Below are 15,185 nucleotides of genomic sequence, written 5' to 3'. Positions count from 1 at the left end.
CTGCATCGTTTTTAGCCTGTAATTATGACACAACGCATGACAGAGCCCTCATTTAGTCTTACTTCTTTTGTCCAATCAGATTGAGTTTGAAGGGACACGTGGTGCAGGTACCTTCGGAGACTTGGCTCTGGATGATATCGAGATGCTAACTCAACCATGTGAACGTAAGTAGTTGTATTCTTTAGAGCGGTGTTACTGCAACATCTTAACTACCCCGTGGGAGGGTTTTGAGCACTGAGGAGAAAGTGTTGTTTCACATTTTTTACTCATAAATACTGAATTCGTGTACTATGAATTGCAGAAGTTTTGTTTACAAAAGCTTGATGAAAAAAGTGGCGCTATTGTTTTTCGTTAAGACAACAGTTCGTTGAAGAGTTACAACCGCTGATCATTCACCCGGATTATTAAATGAATTCGAAAACTGAGGCGGTTCCGAAAATGAACACATGACGAATAACCTTTATTTGTGTGTTGTCATTTTGGCCCTGTAATATTATACATTAGTAGTCAGGGTTGAATATCGCGGAACACACTGCAAGTTGGTTGCTGTACACTCATTCTATATATTATGCGTCTTGTCTTGGAATTTGGAGAACCATACCCTAGCCTGGCTAGCTGCATCTAGGTCAATCAAGTTAGACACGGTAAGGCTTAAGTGATACCTCTAGATTTAATACAACAATGAGTGCAAGAATGTAGCTAATTACTAGCCTATCTTTAGTATTTGGTGTAGACATTAGTATTAATACTCTCTCCAGGACAAGGCTAGGTTAGTTAGTAAACCATAGCCTAATTGTAGGCTGCAATAACTAAGTAACGGCCAAGGTACAAAGCATGAAAATGTTACTAGGCTAATTTGAGTTGTATAGTTAAAGGGTGTGAAGACTTGCGCACAAAGAAACGTCTCATGCCAGTAATCTGACCTAGTCTAGAATGAGGTGTAACAGAAGTGTTAGACACCACCATCAATCCCAGAAAATACTCACAGCTTGCTACTGTCGGTAATTAGACACTAGTGTATAGTCAATACATACAGCTATGGTCAATAAACTATAGTACTACCCACAACACAGTGTACATAGCAGTGCTGGACATCGCAGGTCTAGATAAAAGATAACAATGTATCACGTTTCATTACTATCTGCATTTTGTAGCGACAAGAAGAAAACTTCACTTGCAAGCAACGGAAAGTTAACTTTTTCAGAGCGCGGCACACAGTTTGGGGCGAGTCTTCAATGCCTTTAAGGCTTCATTTTTTCCTTGATAGACATTGTTGATCAAATCCTTAATTGCGTCAAATATGAGCCCACCATGCTATATTATAATAGATAAGGGTTGATAAAATAGTAGCACAATGCATGAGTTGGTCACATCTCCTTAAAAGTTCACTTTTAAAGTACCATCCTCAGCTCCCCAAATGTGTAAGGATAAATTTGGATGGTGAACACTTCCAGAAAGTACGGGGGGGGGGGGAGGTAACTTTACAAGTTTCCTTAACATGGCTTCATATGTCCGATTGTAACCACTTCTTTTGAAGGAAATTTCCATTAGCCTTTCAAGAAACAGTTAAAAACTCCATATCAATTTGGATCATGAAAACAACAATTTGGTAATGTGAGGCCTGCAAGCCTAACATTGAAACTACATTGTCTAAACGGTTAAACCATTTGACCACAACAGGGGCCTGCAAGCCTTACATTGAAACTGCATTGTCTAAATGGTAAAAACCATTTGACCACAACAGGGGCCTGCAAGCCTTACATTGAAACTGCATTGTCTTGACGGTTAAACCATTTGACCACAACAGGAGCCTGCAAACCTTACATTGAAACTGCATTGTCTAAACGGTTAAAACCATTTAACCAAAACAGGGGCCTGCAAGCCTTACATTGAAACTGCATTGTCTAAACGGTTAAACCATTTGACCACAACAGGGGGCTGCAAGTCTTACATTGAAACTGCATTGTCTTAGAAACGGTTAAACCATTTGACCACAACAGGGGCCTGTAAGCCATACATTGAAACTGCATTGTCTAAACGGTTAAACCATTTGACCACAACACTCGGTATAACACAGACAGCTCAGCTCATCTATATACATTTCATTGTTCGCCTCGTTTTATTGCACCAAAAAACTCACAAACTGTGTTTCATTACTGGGCAGATCTGTCATTAATGGGCAGATCTGTCATTCTCATGTTGTGGTCCTAAACAATGGAAAGCTCTACAAAACCACATCAAGAATGCTCAGCCTGAGACTGTCTATATATGTATATATTCAAGAAACTGCTAAAATTGTATCCCTGTTTGAACAAGTGTTTTAGTGTAATTATTCATGTAACTGTCTGTTACTCACTTTAAACAACTGTTGTTGATGTGATCGCTATACTGTATAAATGTTTTCTTATATGATAAGGTTTATTATATATATTTGTTTTTAATAACATACTTATCTTTTTTTAAATTTTCATCACAGTCTCCCCACCAGCAGCTGACCCTGTCAACTTCTTAACCTTTGAATGTGACTTTGAGGCCAGTATTTGTGGCTGGACACAAGAGACTGACGATGACTTTGATTGGCTCGTTGACCGTGCCGGGACTCCCACCAGCCCAGGAGGACCTACAGATGATCACAGTCTTGTTGGAAATGGTTAGTATTATCTTGATTATGTGTCTCTTCTCAACCATTTCACTCTAGTGTAAATACATATATCCAGAAAACAAATTAAAAGGTGTGAAGACTCGCGCAAAAAGAAACGTCTTAAGGCCCGGTCACACTATACCGATTTTTTATCGGCATACTATCCGATTTTCCCGGAGGAATCGAAACAGCCTTTTTTTCGTTCGGGTCTTCTAGCCACAGTGATAAAGGACCTGATTTGCTATCTGTTGAGCCATTCCGATGTGGAATAGCCCTCTCCTAACTTTTGATAATGACTCCGTTTCCTTTTATCGGATAGCTATCCGATTTCTCTTCCGATTTTTATCGTTTTTCGATGTGACGTCACTTCAGAATGTAGTCCGTTCCAGAACCCCTCAGATTTGGAGTAGGTATTCGAATATTCCACTGCATTCATTACATTCACTACACACTAATCTCACTCTTCGGCCTAAAATCGGAAGAATCGGACCGTATTCCGATAAAATATCGCTGTAGTGTGACCGGGCCTTAATGTTGGTAATCTGACCTAGTTTTGAATGAGGTGTAACAGAAGTGTTAAACACGACCATCGATCTCAGAAAATACATACACACAACTTGCTTCCATTGGTAATTATAAGTGTACAGTCAGTACATACAGCTGCGGTCAATACCCACAGTACAGTGTACAAACGGTACAGCGATGTACATCTCAGGTCCAGCTAAAGATAACAAGGTATCACGTTTCATTTCTGTACTGTCTGCATTTTTGTAGCAACACGAACAAAACGTCACTTGCAATCAACGGAAAGTTAACCTTTTTCAGATGGCAGCACGCGGTGTGGCGCGAGTCTTCAATGCCTTTAACCTACCTTTGAGATTTGACAGACTCAATATTTCCTTAGCCCAAGAAGTGGATTACAATACACGGTCTGCTCTGTGATATCATCTTGCTAGATATGCTTATAAAAGCTAATAAATCTCTGTGTTGATTTATCCTTGACACCTGATACGGTCTTTGAAATGTTGTTGGAGCTGTCAATGTTTCTTTGAAGTTGAAATTTCATGAAAGTGAAATTCTGTTCAGGAAATATCATTCCTGTTCCTCCATGAATAACAATGTTGATGCCAGATGTACATACAAATCTTAAGAATATCACCAAATGCAAAATTTAAGTTGATATCTTTACGATACAAGAAATGCTACATGATGATTTGGGTTTAATCTAAGATTATTTTCAGTTTTCCAGTACTGTAGTAAAAAGACACTTGAAACTTTCTGCCAGTGCAAAAAATTAACTTTTTTATTTTTTTGTATTTATTAAAGGAATATACAAGGGGGAGTTTCATTTCAGTAGACAGATCTTTTCCAAAACTGACTTTTTTATTAGCAAGTGGCTATAACTGTGAAATTCTAGGCTTCAAGATCCATATTTGTACCACACACCCAAACAGACTGGCTAATTGATTATTAGACACCGAGCGACTGTTAGACTGCTTTCTGGTAATGACTGCAAGTGCTAGCTGTGTCACATTATTTTCCAGTGATTGGTACATGCAACATTAGCATTTTATGAAAGTGCCCCTTACAGAACACTGAACACTCTTGAATTCCCCATATATGGGCCACAGGTCCAGGTTTTTAGCAGAAAGGCTTATACTGGAGTTCGCACCACCAGCCGTAGAGCTGGATGCTAAAGGACTTTTGTGTGCACAAACTGCATGCCCCCCCCCCCCGGAAAGACCACTGTTAATTATGCTTAAATGACTTCAGAGTTGGCTTCTTAATTATATGCAGAGTGCTTAAATATGATGTTACTGATTCCAAAGAAAGATAATACAGATAAGAATAATATAGGCAGGAATTCAGAGACACTGAATTTTTGAATCAAATGATTATCAATAGATGCAAGGCTGCATAATTTGTGTCAGTTTCTGTAAGGGGCATTTCATGTCATCTGTTAAAACTGGGCAGTGTTAAGATTTGCGAACACATGTCTTATATAGGGCACTACGCGCGATGCACTTTACAAACAATCTATAATATACAATGACATGAAAAAGTAAATACATTAAACAGTAAATACATACCATATACAGATAAATACAGGAATATGAGATCGAACAACGATTAAAAGCACTGGTGAAGAGTAAAGCGATAAAACAGAATGACTACAAAATCTACAATTTTAATGCTAAAAAGTGAAAATTCCAATTCAAACTAGAACCTAAAAACCAACAGGACAGAACATCATAAAATCTAAAAAATCCTAGAAACCATCATTATAGTGCTCTTGAAAGAGATGCGTTTTCAGGTGTGACTTGAAGGAGGTGAAGTCTGTGATCATGCGAATTCCTGGAGGCAGATCATTCCATAAGTCAGGTACGGCGACCGAGAATGCTGTAGGGCCATAGTGCTTCTTGTTATTGACCTGCAGTGTTACGAGGAATGAGAGTGAACGGCTTAGAGCGAAGGGCGCTTCAACTTTGGAAGTCAAATGCATGTCTAAAATGATATTAGCCCAGTCACAAAATGATTACTGTGGTCATTTAAAATATCACTGGCTGTAGTTTGTAACTTCTAGCGCTGAAATATACAGTATGTTAAATCCCTTTCTCTCCTTGTAGGTCACTACATATTTACAGAGTCCTCATCACCACAGATCCCCGGTGATAGGGCTCGTCTCACCTCCCCTCTCATGCCTCCAAGCGGCGACGGACTCCTCTGCTTCTATTTCTGGTATCACATGTATGGCAAGACCATGGGTACCCTCGGGGTGTACCTGACTACCGGACCCGGTCAAGGGACTGAAAAGTTGGTCTGGCTAAATAAAGGCGATCGGGGTAACCAGTGGTTGGAAGGATTCGTTCAGATTCAGACTCTGACAAACTGGAAAGTAAGTGTTGGAATCTAACTTAGTGTTAGGGAATGTTGTATGTATGTATATAACACTGTTTTAAACATGTCCTTTGAGGATGTTAAAGTCTTATATGTATTTGCATAGAGTTTTATGTGTATGTGAGGTATTTGCATAGAGTTTTATGTGTATGTGAGGTATTTGCATAGAGTTTTATGTGTATGCATGTGAGGTACTGAACCTAATTGCATGTGTGTGTATTTGGTTTATGTTGTCCAGTCAATTTTACATGATGAGCCCTCAGATGTTTACGGGGTGATTGCTCAAAAAATGTTCTTCTGATGATCTACAACAAAAATTTTTTCTGTGGTCCGAAGTCATCTCTAATCAATCCTTTATACATTTTCCCAGTTTGGCGGGAATTAAAGTATAAAATGCCACTTTAACATCTTTAATGACGTTTTTTTGGTTTTAACCAACTAGGTCACAATTGAAGGTGTTGTTGGTGAGTCACAATTCAGTGACATGGCAGTAGATGATACCAACTATGTGATAGGAGAGTGTCCTAACCTCGGTAAGCCTCTGATATTTGGAATTTGTAATCATTTCAAGCAACAAAATTCATTTTACAACAAATAGACCAGAGGAATTTCAATTTTTTCATAAATAACCTGTAAACTGCTATTCAGTACAATCACCCCCCAAAAAAAAAAAAAAAAATGAAAATCCCACAAAATTGAAATATCCCCAAAATTATACATTGACTGGGGGAAATTCCCCCTCTCTTAACATCCTAGTGCTACCACTGTGCTACCATAATCTTCTCTCCCCTGTTATTCAGGACTCTGTCTCTTGGAAGTTGACTTCTGTAAAAATAGAGTGAGTCTATGTAAACTGTTTCAAATCTTTAGAATATGTGCGCTAAATCTCAGTATGGGCATATGTACGTGCATCTAACTACTAACATGATATAACCCCCCCCCCCCCCAAAAAAAATGAAAATCCCCCCAAAAAGGGTATCCCCCCAAACTATACATTGACTGGGGGAAATTCCCCCTCTCTTAACATCCTAGTGCTACCACTGTGCTACCATAATCTTCTCTCCCCTGTTATTCAGGACTCTGTCTCTTGGAAGTTGACTTCTGTAAAAATAGAGTGAGTCTATGTAAACTGTTTCAAATCTTTAGAATATGTGCGCTAAATCTCAGTATGGGCATATGTACGTGCATCTAACTACTAACATGATATAACCCCCCCCCCCCAAAAAAAAAATGAAAATCCCCCCAAAAAGGGTATCCCCCCAAACTATACATTGACTGGGGGAAATTCCCCCTCTCTTAACATCCTAGTGCTACCACTGTGCTACCACAATCTTCTCTCCCCTGTTATTCAGGACTCTGTCTCTTGGAAGTTGACTTCTGTAAAAAATAGCATTAGTCTATGTAATAACTGTTTCAAATCGTAACACTATCATATAGTAAATGATATGAAAATGATCACACACTTCTTCTTCTTCTTCTGTTTCTTTTCCAGGATTCTGTCATTTTGAACTTGACTTTTGCGAGTGGTATCAGGAGGAGACATTCGATGACTTTAATTGGAAGAGGGGAAAAGGATCACAGACTGGATCAGTCGGTGCTCCCGTAGATAAAACCACCAACACGGCCGAAGGTTAGTCGATGTCGTTGAGGGTTGATCAGGAGTACTGGAAAGATCGCTCACCATAAGATTTAGTGGACACAGGGTTGCATAGAGAGCAATGATTGGGTGCTAGAGTGCAGACGGCGAGTTGGGGTATTATAGCTTTGAACAAGTTCACCCAAGTAGTGTGGCGCAATACCATGAATAGATTTAAAGGGTTAACAGGAGTACCTTGTAAACAATACGCAGTTTGACTGGTAGCCAATGAAGGTCATGAAGTATGGGGGTGATGTGAGAGACAGGGCTAGTGCGAGTGATCAGCCTGGCAGCAGAGTTTAACCTCTCTCAATTGAATGAAATCAGGGAGTTACTAGATTGTGAAAGCAGGATTACAGAGCTTTGTGGCCTTCATCTTGGTCTAGAATCTGTAGCCTATAGCATTGTGGGTAAGGGAAAGGGTAGGGATAGATATTTTACAATTAGTGCTTTAATTCCTTGAAATATTCAAAGGGCAACATTTCATATTGACACTGGAAATCCTGAGTTTACCACATTTTTTATGAGCTTGAGAAAGGAGTCTTGAAATCATACATGGTTTAATATTCCGACAAAATCATATATGGTTTATTCCCTGTTTTTCACCTTCGTCGTCTAGGTTACTTTGCATACGCCGACCCCACGGGCAGGAACGACGGGGATGCGGCCATCTTGTACTCGTACAACATCACAGACATAAACCGTGACTACTGTATCACCTATTGGTACCTGTTCTCCGGGTCCGGTGCTCTGCAGGTCCTTTGGCGACACCCAAACGAACGCGACCTCTACCTGTTGTGGCAGGAGCCCAGTTCCGTGGGTTCTACTTGGATGTACAATACCGTCTCGCTTAACCCTCCAGATGCAGCACAAGTAAGTAAAAAACTAACAAAGAAAGACTGCTACAGCAGCTTGTCTTGCATTCGATTAGTTTCCCCAAATCGTAACAGGTTTCTAACGGAAGGAAAGTTGCAATCGATCGAATTTGAAAAATTTCAAGACGGTTGACCTACTATTTTTCACCCGATCATTACAATCTTTTCTGCCTATATAGCAAACACCATTCCGAGACCCCTGTTTTGGGCCGAAAACAGGGGAGACTCAAGATATCTACCCAAGTTGGTAATGCAAGCCGTACTGAACGCTCCTCTTGCACACATTCATGATTAATGTGTGCAATTAGTGTATCACAGCGGTCAAGACAAATTTGTCTTCACACACAGGAAATTAGTGCTGTCTATTAAAGCACTTGTGTTTACAATCATACAGGTGGCTGGTCAGTTAATTAGGAGCACTCAAGGATGAAACTTAATGACAATACTTCGGGTAGTTTATGCTATCAAGTAAAAAATTATGAATGCTTGAGTGAACTTGAGGAGGACTGTCTTTCTATAGGCAGACTTGACCGTCATGGTGACCGTCGGTTCGTGAGTAATGACCGTTCCCTTTCGAATTCTTTCGAATTCCATCAAGTTTGATTTCTCGCAATGTTCTTTATTTGATTGTCTCCTGTTGCTCTAATGCAGGGGTGGGCAACCTTTTTGAATGAATAGGCCAGATATAAGGGGTGAAAAATTGACTGGGCCGCACCTAACCAACGACCTGCTGTGGATGTCAAACCTTTGATTCCGAGGTCTTTCAAGTAATTAGGTGTGTGAACTTAATATGTATTCACAAAAACATAATGTCAATACAGTACAGTTGATAATTAATGGGGATAATAGCCCTAACTGACAGCATCATTAGTGCCGATAAATTCTAAGCAGCTACCTCGTTTTTTGTGATGATGTAAAATAGATCGTTTTTTGTTCTTTTTCTTGAGACATCTCACAGGCCGCAAAACAATCACTGGCGGGCCTCATGTGGCCCGCGGGCGGTAGGTTGCCCACCCCTGCTCTAATGCAATTTAATGCTTTCCCATTATCTTCTTCACAGCTTGTAATCAGGGCTGTGATTGGTAATCAGCCTAACGCTCGTATTGCCATAGATGAGGTGAACATCGGCCTGGGAGCATGTGCAACGCCACGTACGTACCTCTTATACACCGAGAATGGGCTCAGTATGAGCCACGATTATCTAGAAGAGCTATTTTAGAACATATTGTCATTTTTTTTGCAATACAATGCTTGATTTCTGAAATTCGAAATTTTGGGTGGGAATGAAGATATAAACTTATGTATGTGTCAGTTGCATTTAAACTTAAACATATCCATAAAGACAAAAGAAATGAAAGAAAAAACAGAATTATGAAATAATTAAAAAAATTTAAAAGAAACAAGCTACAACAGCTATATCTTTTACTTCCTTCAGTCTTGAATCATTTCACCATTTCCAATTACTTTGAGATTTTGATCAGCCATGTTAAATTTCTGCAAACTTTTTAGTTGCACTATAGATCTACCTTTGTCTCTGACTTTAAGTATTTCCCACATTATCAAAATGCCTTTTTTGTTTAATTTAGGGGTGGGGGGGGGGGTATAGGTCTTCTTTGTAAGGGGCTTTATTATCATGCCCATATACTTTATACTTGTTATCTTTATTTTTGGTGGGCTTCTTGTACAAGCTACGGCTTCCAAGCCCTTCCACCATTTTCTCTCCGTAATTTCCATTATTTTTCTTTTATATGATTTATTACTTATTATTTTCTTTGCATGGTATTGTCTTCACAGTCCTATTATTATATAAACATTGTGAGGAAATGGAAAAATAAATGAAATGAAAACTTCCAAAACCAAGTTTCCCCCATCACTAAAAACATGACATATATATATATGTTAGCTTAACGCTCATTAATGCCTGGCAAATAATCTCGGTGATCAGAAACTCCAAGAAAAGGTTTACATTTGTGGCTTTCGTTGGTGACCAAGATGCTTTGCTTGCTCTTATTACAGTGGACTGTAATTTTGATGATGGTTATTGCGGCTGGCTGCAGGATAACAATGATAACTTTGACTGGACCAGGGATAGCGGTGGAACCCCCAGTAGTGGTACAGGGCCACCTATCGACCACACCCCTGGTTCTGCTCTCGGTGAGTTGTCACACATTACTGAATATATACCATGGAGCATCACCCGCACTCTTTATTTTTGTGATGTAGATGCTGTTTCCCCTCGTCCTGATATTTTTTCTTCTATGAAATAGCTGGTGTGAAGTCTCTTTCATCTCCCCATCTACCACATGCCATATTGTATGTGGTATACCTGTGTACTTGTGTGACTTTCTGTAATCTCTCCTCCTCTCACACTTCAAGCTGTTTGTGAGTACTATTGACTGTGTCTGTATTTAGTTTGTGTTGTGAGTTCCTTCAATATCCCCATCTACCACACGCCACCCATACAAAAAATCCTGCATAAAATCCTGCAGGATCATGCGGGATTTTATGCAGGATCCTGCAGGATTTATGCCAGGATTTGGCCACATGCTGCATGCTTATGAAGGATTCCTGTATGCATCATGGAATCCTGCATGCATATGAAGGATTGTTGTACGTTTGGAAGGAATCCTGTTCCATATACCTGTTCCCATCACCGGATAGCTGACAAGTTGTGCACCATCAATTTTCCGTATCACGACCATGTAGATTTTTTGCTATCAGAGCAGGAAGTTTTCGTCACTTGTTAACAAACCTCTTCACTCAGTGGTCAACAAATATCCTACGCTGCTTCTGGGAGGCCTAAAGGGGTCTAAAATTGCCTCAATTGACCCAATTTTCTCACCTCATGTACGTCCATTCATGCTCTTCTACATGCAAGCCACAAAAAAACTAGATCATGATTGATAACAGGTCTAAAAAGATGTTCTCCTGCTGCTTTTTAGCACTTTTCCTGAAACAGGAGAACAATCGAGCGGATGGATATAGACACTAATAGGAGTATGCCAGCATAGGTACTGTAGCCTAACATTAGTTCATCATTAGGGTGTAGGCATAATAGTAAACTGTAAGAAAGGACTGGAATTTCATTTTGTTTAAAAAAGCATGGGAACAGTGAGTAATGATGTAACAATCAGACCAATAATTTTAATAGGCGTTGTGGTCAAGTGGTTAAGGCAGTGGACTTGTGATCTAAGGATTACAGGTTCGAGCCCTGGTCAGATCACTGCGTTGTGTCCTTGGGCAAGGCACACAATATCTCCATTGCCTCTCCTCACCCCTGAGGTGTATAAATGGGGACTTGCGAGGTAACTTGTAAATATAGTTATTTGCGCCAGTTTGTGGCTGCACCCTATTGGAAGTCCCCCTGGGGGATTCGTGGTTGTGGTGCACTGTGGTACCCCAGGAGAGATTGATTGAATTGGGCACACTTTGGTGTGTAGGTGTAACAAGTTACCAATGACCAGGGTTAAGTTGTGAAGTCGTGTAAGAAGGCCTTGGCCTCGAATGAGACTGTAAACCTGTAAATTAAAATTAATATTTTTTACCAGTGTTATCCTAACCTCGTCATCATCCTCTTCCCTGTGTAGGCTTTTACCTCTACATCGAGAGCAGCTCTGAGAATGAGGGGGAGATAGCTAGAATTTACAGCCCGCCAATGAGACCTACCTTTGGGGCCTGCTTTGAAGTCTGGTACCACATGTACGGAGATGGTGAGATCATATTTAAGACCACTTATATGTAATACTTTGTATATATTAGATCAGGGTTGTCCAACCTTTTGCAGAGGAGGGCCACATGGAATGATTATGATGAAGGAGAGACCCGCATGAACCCTACGCTCGATTTTTCGATTTTTTAAGCGAAGCCCAAGGCAACAAAATGTGAGCACTGCGCGCGGAGCGCACTGATTTCTTTTCCTTCCTGATAAAACAGATGAATAAATTACAACCGCCCCCCCCCTCCGCTGAGAGTGTCACACAAATTAACTGACCTATATGCATTTTTATTGGACCCAGAAGGTTCGAATGATTGATTATATAGTTTCAAATTGTTATCAATAAATCTGCTCACTAAAAGTTCGCACCGTACAAGCATCTCTGGCCGGCCGGGCGCAACCATGCGGCGGGCCGGACTGTGGCCCGCGGGCCGTAGGTTGGACAACCCTGTATTAGATCCTCCTGCAAACAGGAACTCGCAAAGAAGCCTCATTGGTTTATCAAAGTTGCAAGCTGACCGAAGTCAGTCTCTTCCCTTACCGAAATCCCAGATCTTGGCCAGATATAAAAATCCAGATCTGGCCCAGATCTGGAATTTCAATCTGGGCCAGATCTGCTGCAGATCTGGAATTTATATCTGGCCAGATAAAAAATTGGGCAGATATAACTTGATATAAAATAAAGTTTTATATGGCCCATATAAAATTTGATCTGGTTAATTTTTATTGCATCCATATATGGGCCAGATAAAACTTTATCTGGTTGATATAAAGAAAATCCAGATAAAGTTTTATATGGCCCATATAAAATTTGATCTGGTTAAATTTTATTGCATCCATATCTGGGCCAGATAAAACTTTATCTGGTTGATATAAAGAAAATCCAGATAAACTTTTATATGGCCCATATAAAATTTGATCTGGCTAATTTTTTTGCCATCCATATCTGGGCCAGATACAACTTTATCTGGTTGATATAAAGAAAATCCAGATAAACTTTTATATGACCGATATTAAAAAAATATATCTGGCTAAAATGTCAATCAAATAGGAAATAAGTGGCCAAAACTGGACTAGCATTGATATTAACTTTCCAGCGTGATCAGTTATCTCTGTTCTGGTACGGAGACCCATACAGAGAGCAAGACACACACAAAATATAAACACAGCTGTGTTCTAGAACTCAACTGGATTGGAACAAAGTGGAAATATGTAATGTGCAAGCTCCTTGCTGTTACCTAATCCGACTGCTATGGTCATAAAATGACCGCTGTTTAAAAATAATACTTGAAGGTTGAGTTCTTTATTCTTCTGTGGTCCTGTAGATGTTGATACTAAATTGCGTTTTGCTATTCTTTTATTTAATATATTTGCTTTAATAAATAAGTTCCAGGAGGGCGATATATGTTCCATTCAGTATCGAAGTTCAGTCCCAAAATATATTCCTTGTTGCCATCCGTTCCAAAAACTTCCTTACTTCTGACTGTTCAGTTCACTATAGAAACCTTTGCCAATGTCCTGACATCAATAGGTTATTATTTATGAATCTCCATCACCTTTTCTACCAATCCTTTCTGTTAAACTTCCTTCTGCTCTTTACTCCTACCATGTGGACACTAGTGTACACATAGCTCCCTTTCCTATCTCACTCCTAGAGTATCAAAACACATATGTCCATTGTTCAAAAGTGGCCTTCACACTTAATCAACCTCTGAGTCATCCTGTTTCAAGCTAAGACCCTGTGGTTGCCTAGCAACCCAGATAGAGATAGTTATTCCCCCTTTGACTTAGTGTATACACTGTAAGTGATTTACTATTGAAATATATATGCAAAGTGCAGTACCACAATATAGTGCAATGTAAATCTCTATGAAAATACACTATGTAAGAACATACAATCTTAAAGTTTTATCTGTCAATATAAAGTCAGGTATAACTGGATAAACATGATGTATATCCAGTTATACCTGACTGACTGTTTTATTGACAGATAAAACTTTATCTGCATATCTGGATTGACTCTATATCCAGTTATACCTGACTTTATATTGACAGATAAAACTTTATCTGCATATCTGGATTGACTCTATATCCAGTCATATCTGGCTTTATATGGCCAGATAAAACTTTATCTGCATATCTGGATGGACTCTATATCCAGTCATATCTGGCTTTATATGGCAAGATAAAACTTGATCTGCATATCTGGATGGACTCTATATCCAGTTATATCTGGCTTTATATGGCCAGATAAAACTTGATCTGCATATCTGGATTGACTCTATATCCAGTTATATCTGGCTTTATATGGCCAGATAAAACTTTATCTGCATATCTGGATTGGCTCTATATCCAGTTATATCTGGCTTTATATGGCCAGATAAAACTTGATCTGGATTGACTCTATATCCAGTTATATCTGGCTTTAAATGGCCAGATAAAACTTGATCTGCATATCTGGATTGACTCTATATCCAGTTATATCTGGCTTTATATGGCCAGATAAAGCTTGATCTGGCCAGATTAAACCAGATATAAAGCCAGATCTGGCATTTTGGTAAGGGTTACATTCATATTTAACGTCCATGATTAAGAATTGTTAATTGTCAACAACTCTGTAACTGGGCGAGATACATTAATCTGGGAGTGACTCGAACTCGGGACCTTATGATTGAAAGGCACCGGCGTTAACCACTGATCGAACTAACACTCAAGTGTATGCTATTTCTTCCCAAATTTTGAAATAGGTAGGGAATAAAGTGAAAACATACACATAGGAATGTTCAGTAAAGTTTGAAAGAAAATCCCAGCATGCAATTTACAGCTGATATTTGAAGATAATCATACAAACATTTATGGAATTGAAATGTATTTTGCTCGTGAAATGAGAGCCGTTAGCTGAACTAGTAACATTATGAAACAGTACTCGGATAAAAGCAACTATGCATGGAAGCTTAATCCCTTGACATATATCATAAGACCTGTTTCCTAAACTTTTTGCTTGGGAGCCCATGTTTTGTAATTTCCCTGAGCAAAATGGGTGTCTTATAAAATGTAAGAAATAAAAGCAGCCTTACACGGTAAATATGTTTTAGTTTAACTATATATATGGTTTTGAAACATTTTAACGTCTGAGCTAATACTCCACTTTGAAGAAGAAAAAATGATTGTGAGGAAGAGTGTAAGATATAACTTGAAATGGGCCATCATTAGGACAAGACAGAAATAAGAATAGTTTGCTAATACAGGCACTTGGGGAAAATGTATCCTTTTTTTTGTCTATCCGTACGTAAATAATGTGAGGACGACTTTGTGGCTATTATGCTACATTCCCAAAATTGCAACACTCGAATTGCTTGAAATCTCACATTATTTTAGAAATCACGCATGTTCTGTCCTCAATTTTACGCTGTGAATTAA

At 39.2% G+C, this 15,185-nt stretch overlaps 1 protein-coding gene across 2 annotated transcripts in view; it reads left to right on the top strand.

The window, feature by feature from the left end:
- The window catches only part of LOC139983053 (MAM and LDL-receptor class A domain-containing protein 1-like), a 170,602-nt gene that overhangs the window by 17,763 nt on the left and 137,654 nt on the right, over nt 1–15,185 (top strand). Inside the window, exons 9-17 of one of the 2 annotated variants that reach the window (XM_071996389.1) lie at nt 80–164; nt 2,477–2,650; nt 5,269–5,537; nt 5,982–6,072; nt 7,032–7,169; nt 7,795–8,048; nt 9,111–9,201; nt 10,067–10,204; nt 11,638–11,760. In XM_071996389.1, the coding sequence (XP_071852490.1) occupies nt 80–164; nt 2,477–2,650; nt 5,269–5,537; nt 5,982–6,072; nt 7,032–7,169; nt 7,795–8,048; nt 9,111–9,201; nt 10,067–10,204; nt 11,638–11,760 (1,363 nt within the window). Of the gene's footprint in view, nt 1–79; nt 165–452; nt 645–2,476; nt 2,651–5,268; nt 5,538–5,981; nt 6,073–7,031; nt 7,170–7,794; nt 8,049–9,110; nt 9,202–10,066; nt 10,205–11,637; nt 11,761–15,185 lie in introns of those variants that run through there. The other variant, XM_071996391.1, reaches the window with a different exon arrangement.

The sequence above is a fragment of the Apostichopus japonicus genome, chromosome 16, assembly GCF_037975245.1.
Source record: "Apostichopus japonicus isolate 1M-3 chromosome 16, ASM3797524v1, whole genome shotgun sequence".
Lineage (NCBI taxonomy): Eukaryota > Metazoa > Echinodermata > Holothuroidea > Aspidochirotida > Stichopodidae > Apostichopus > Apostichopus japonicus.
This window is presented reverse-complemented; position numbering and strand designations above follow the sequence as displayed.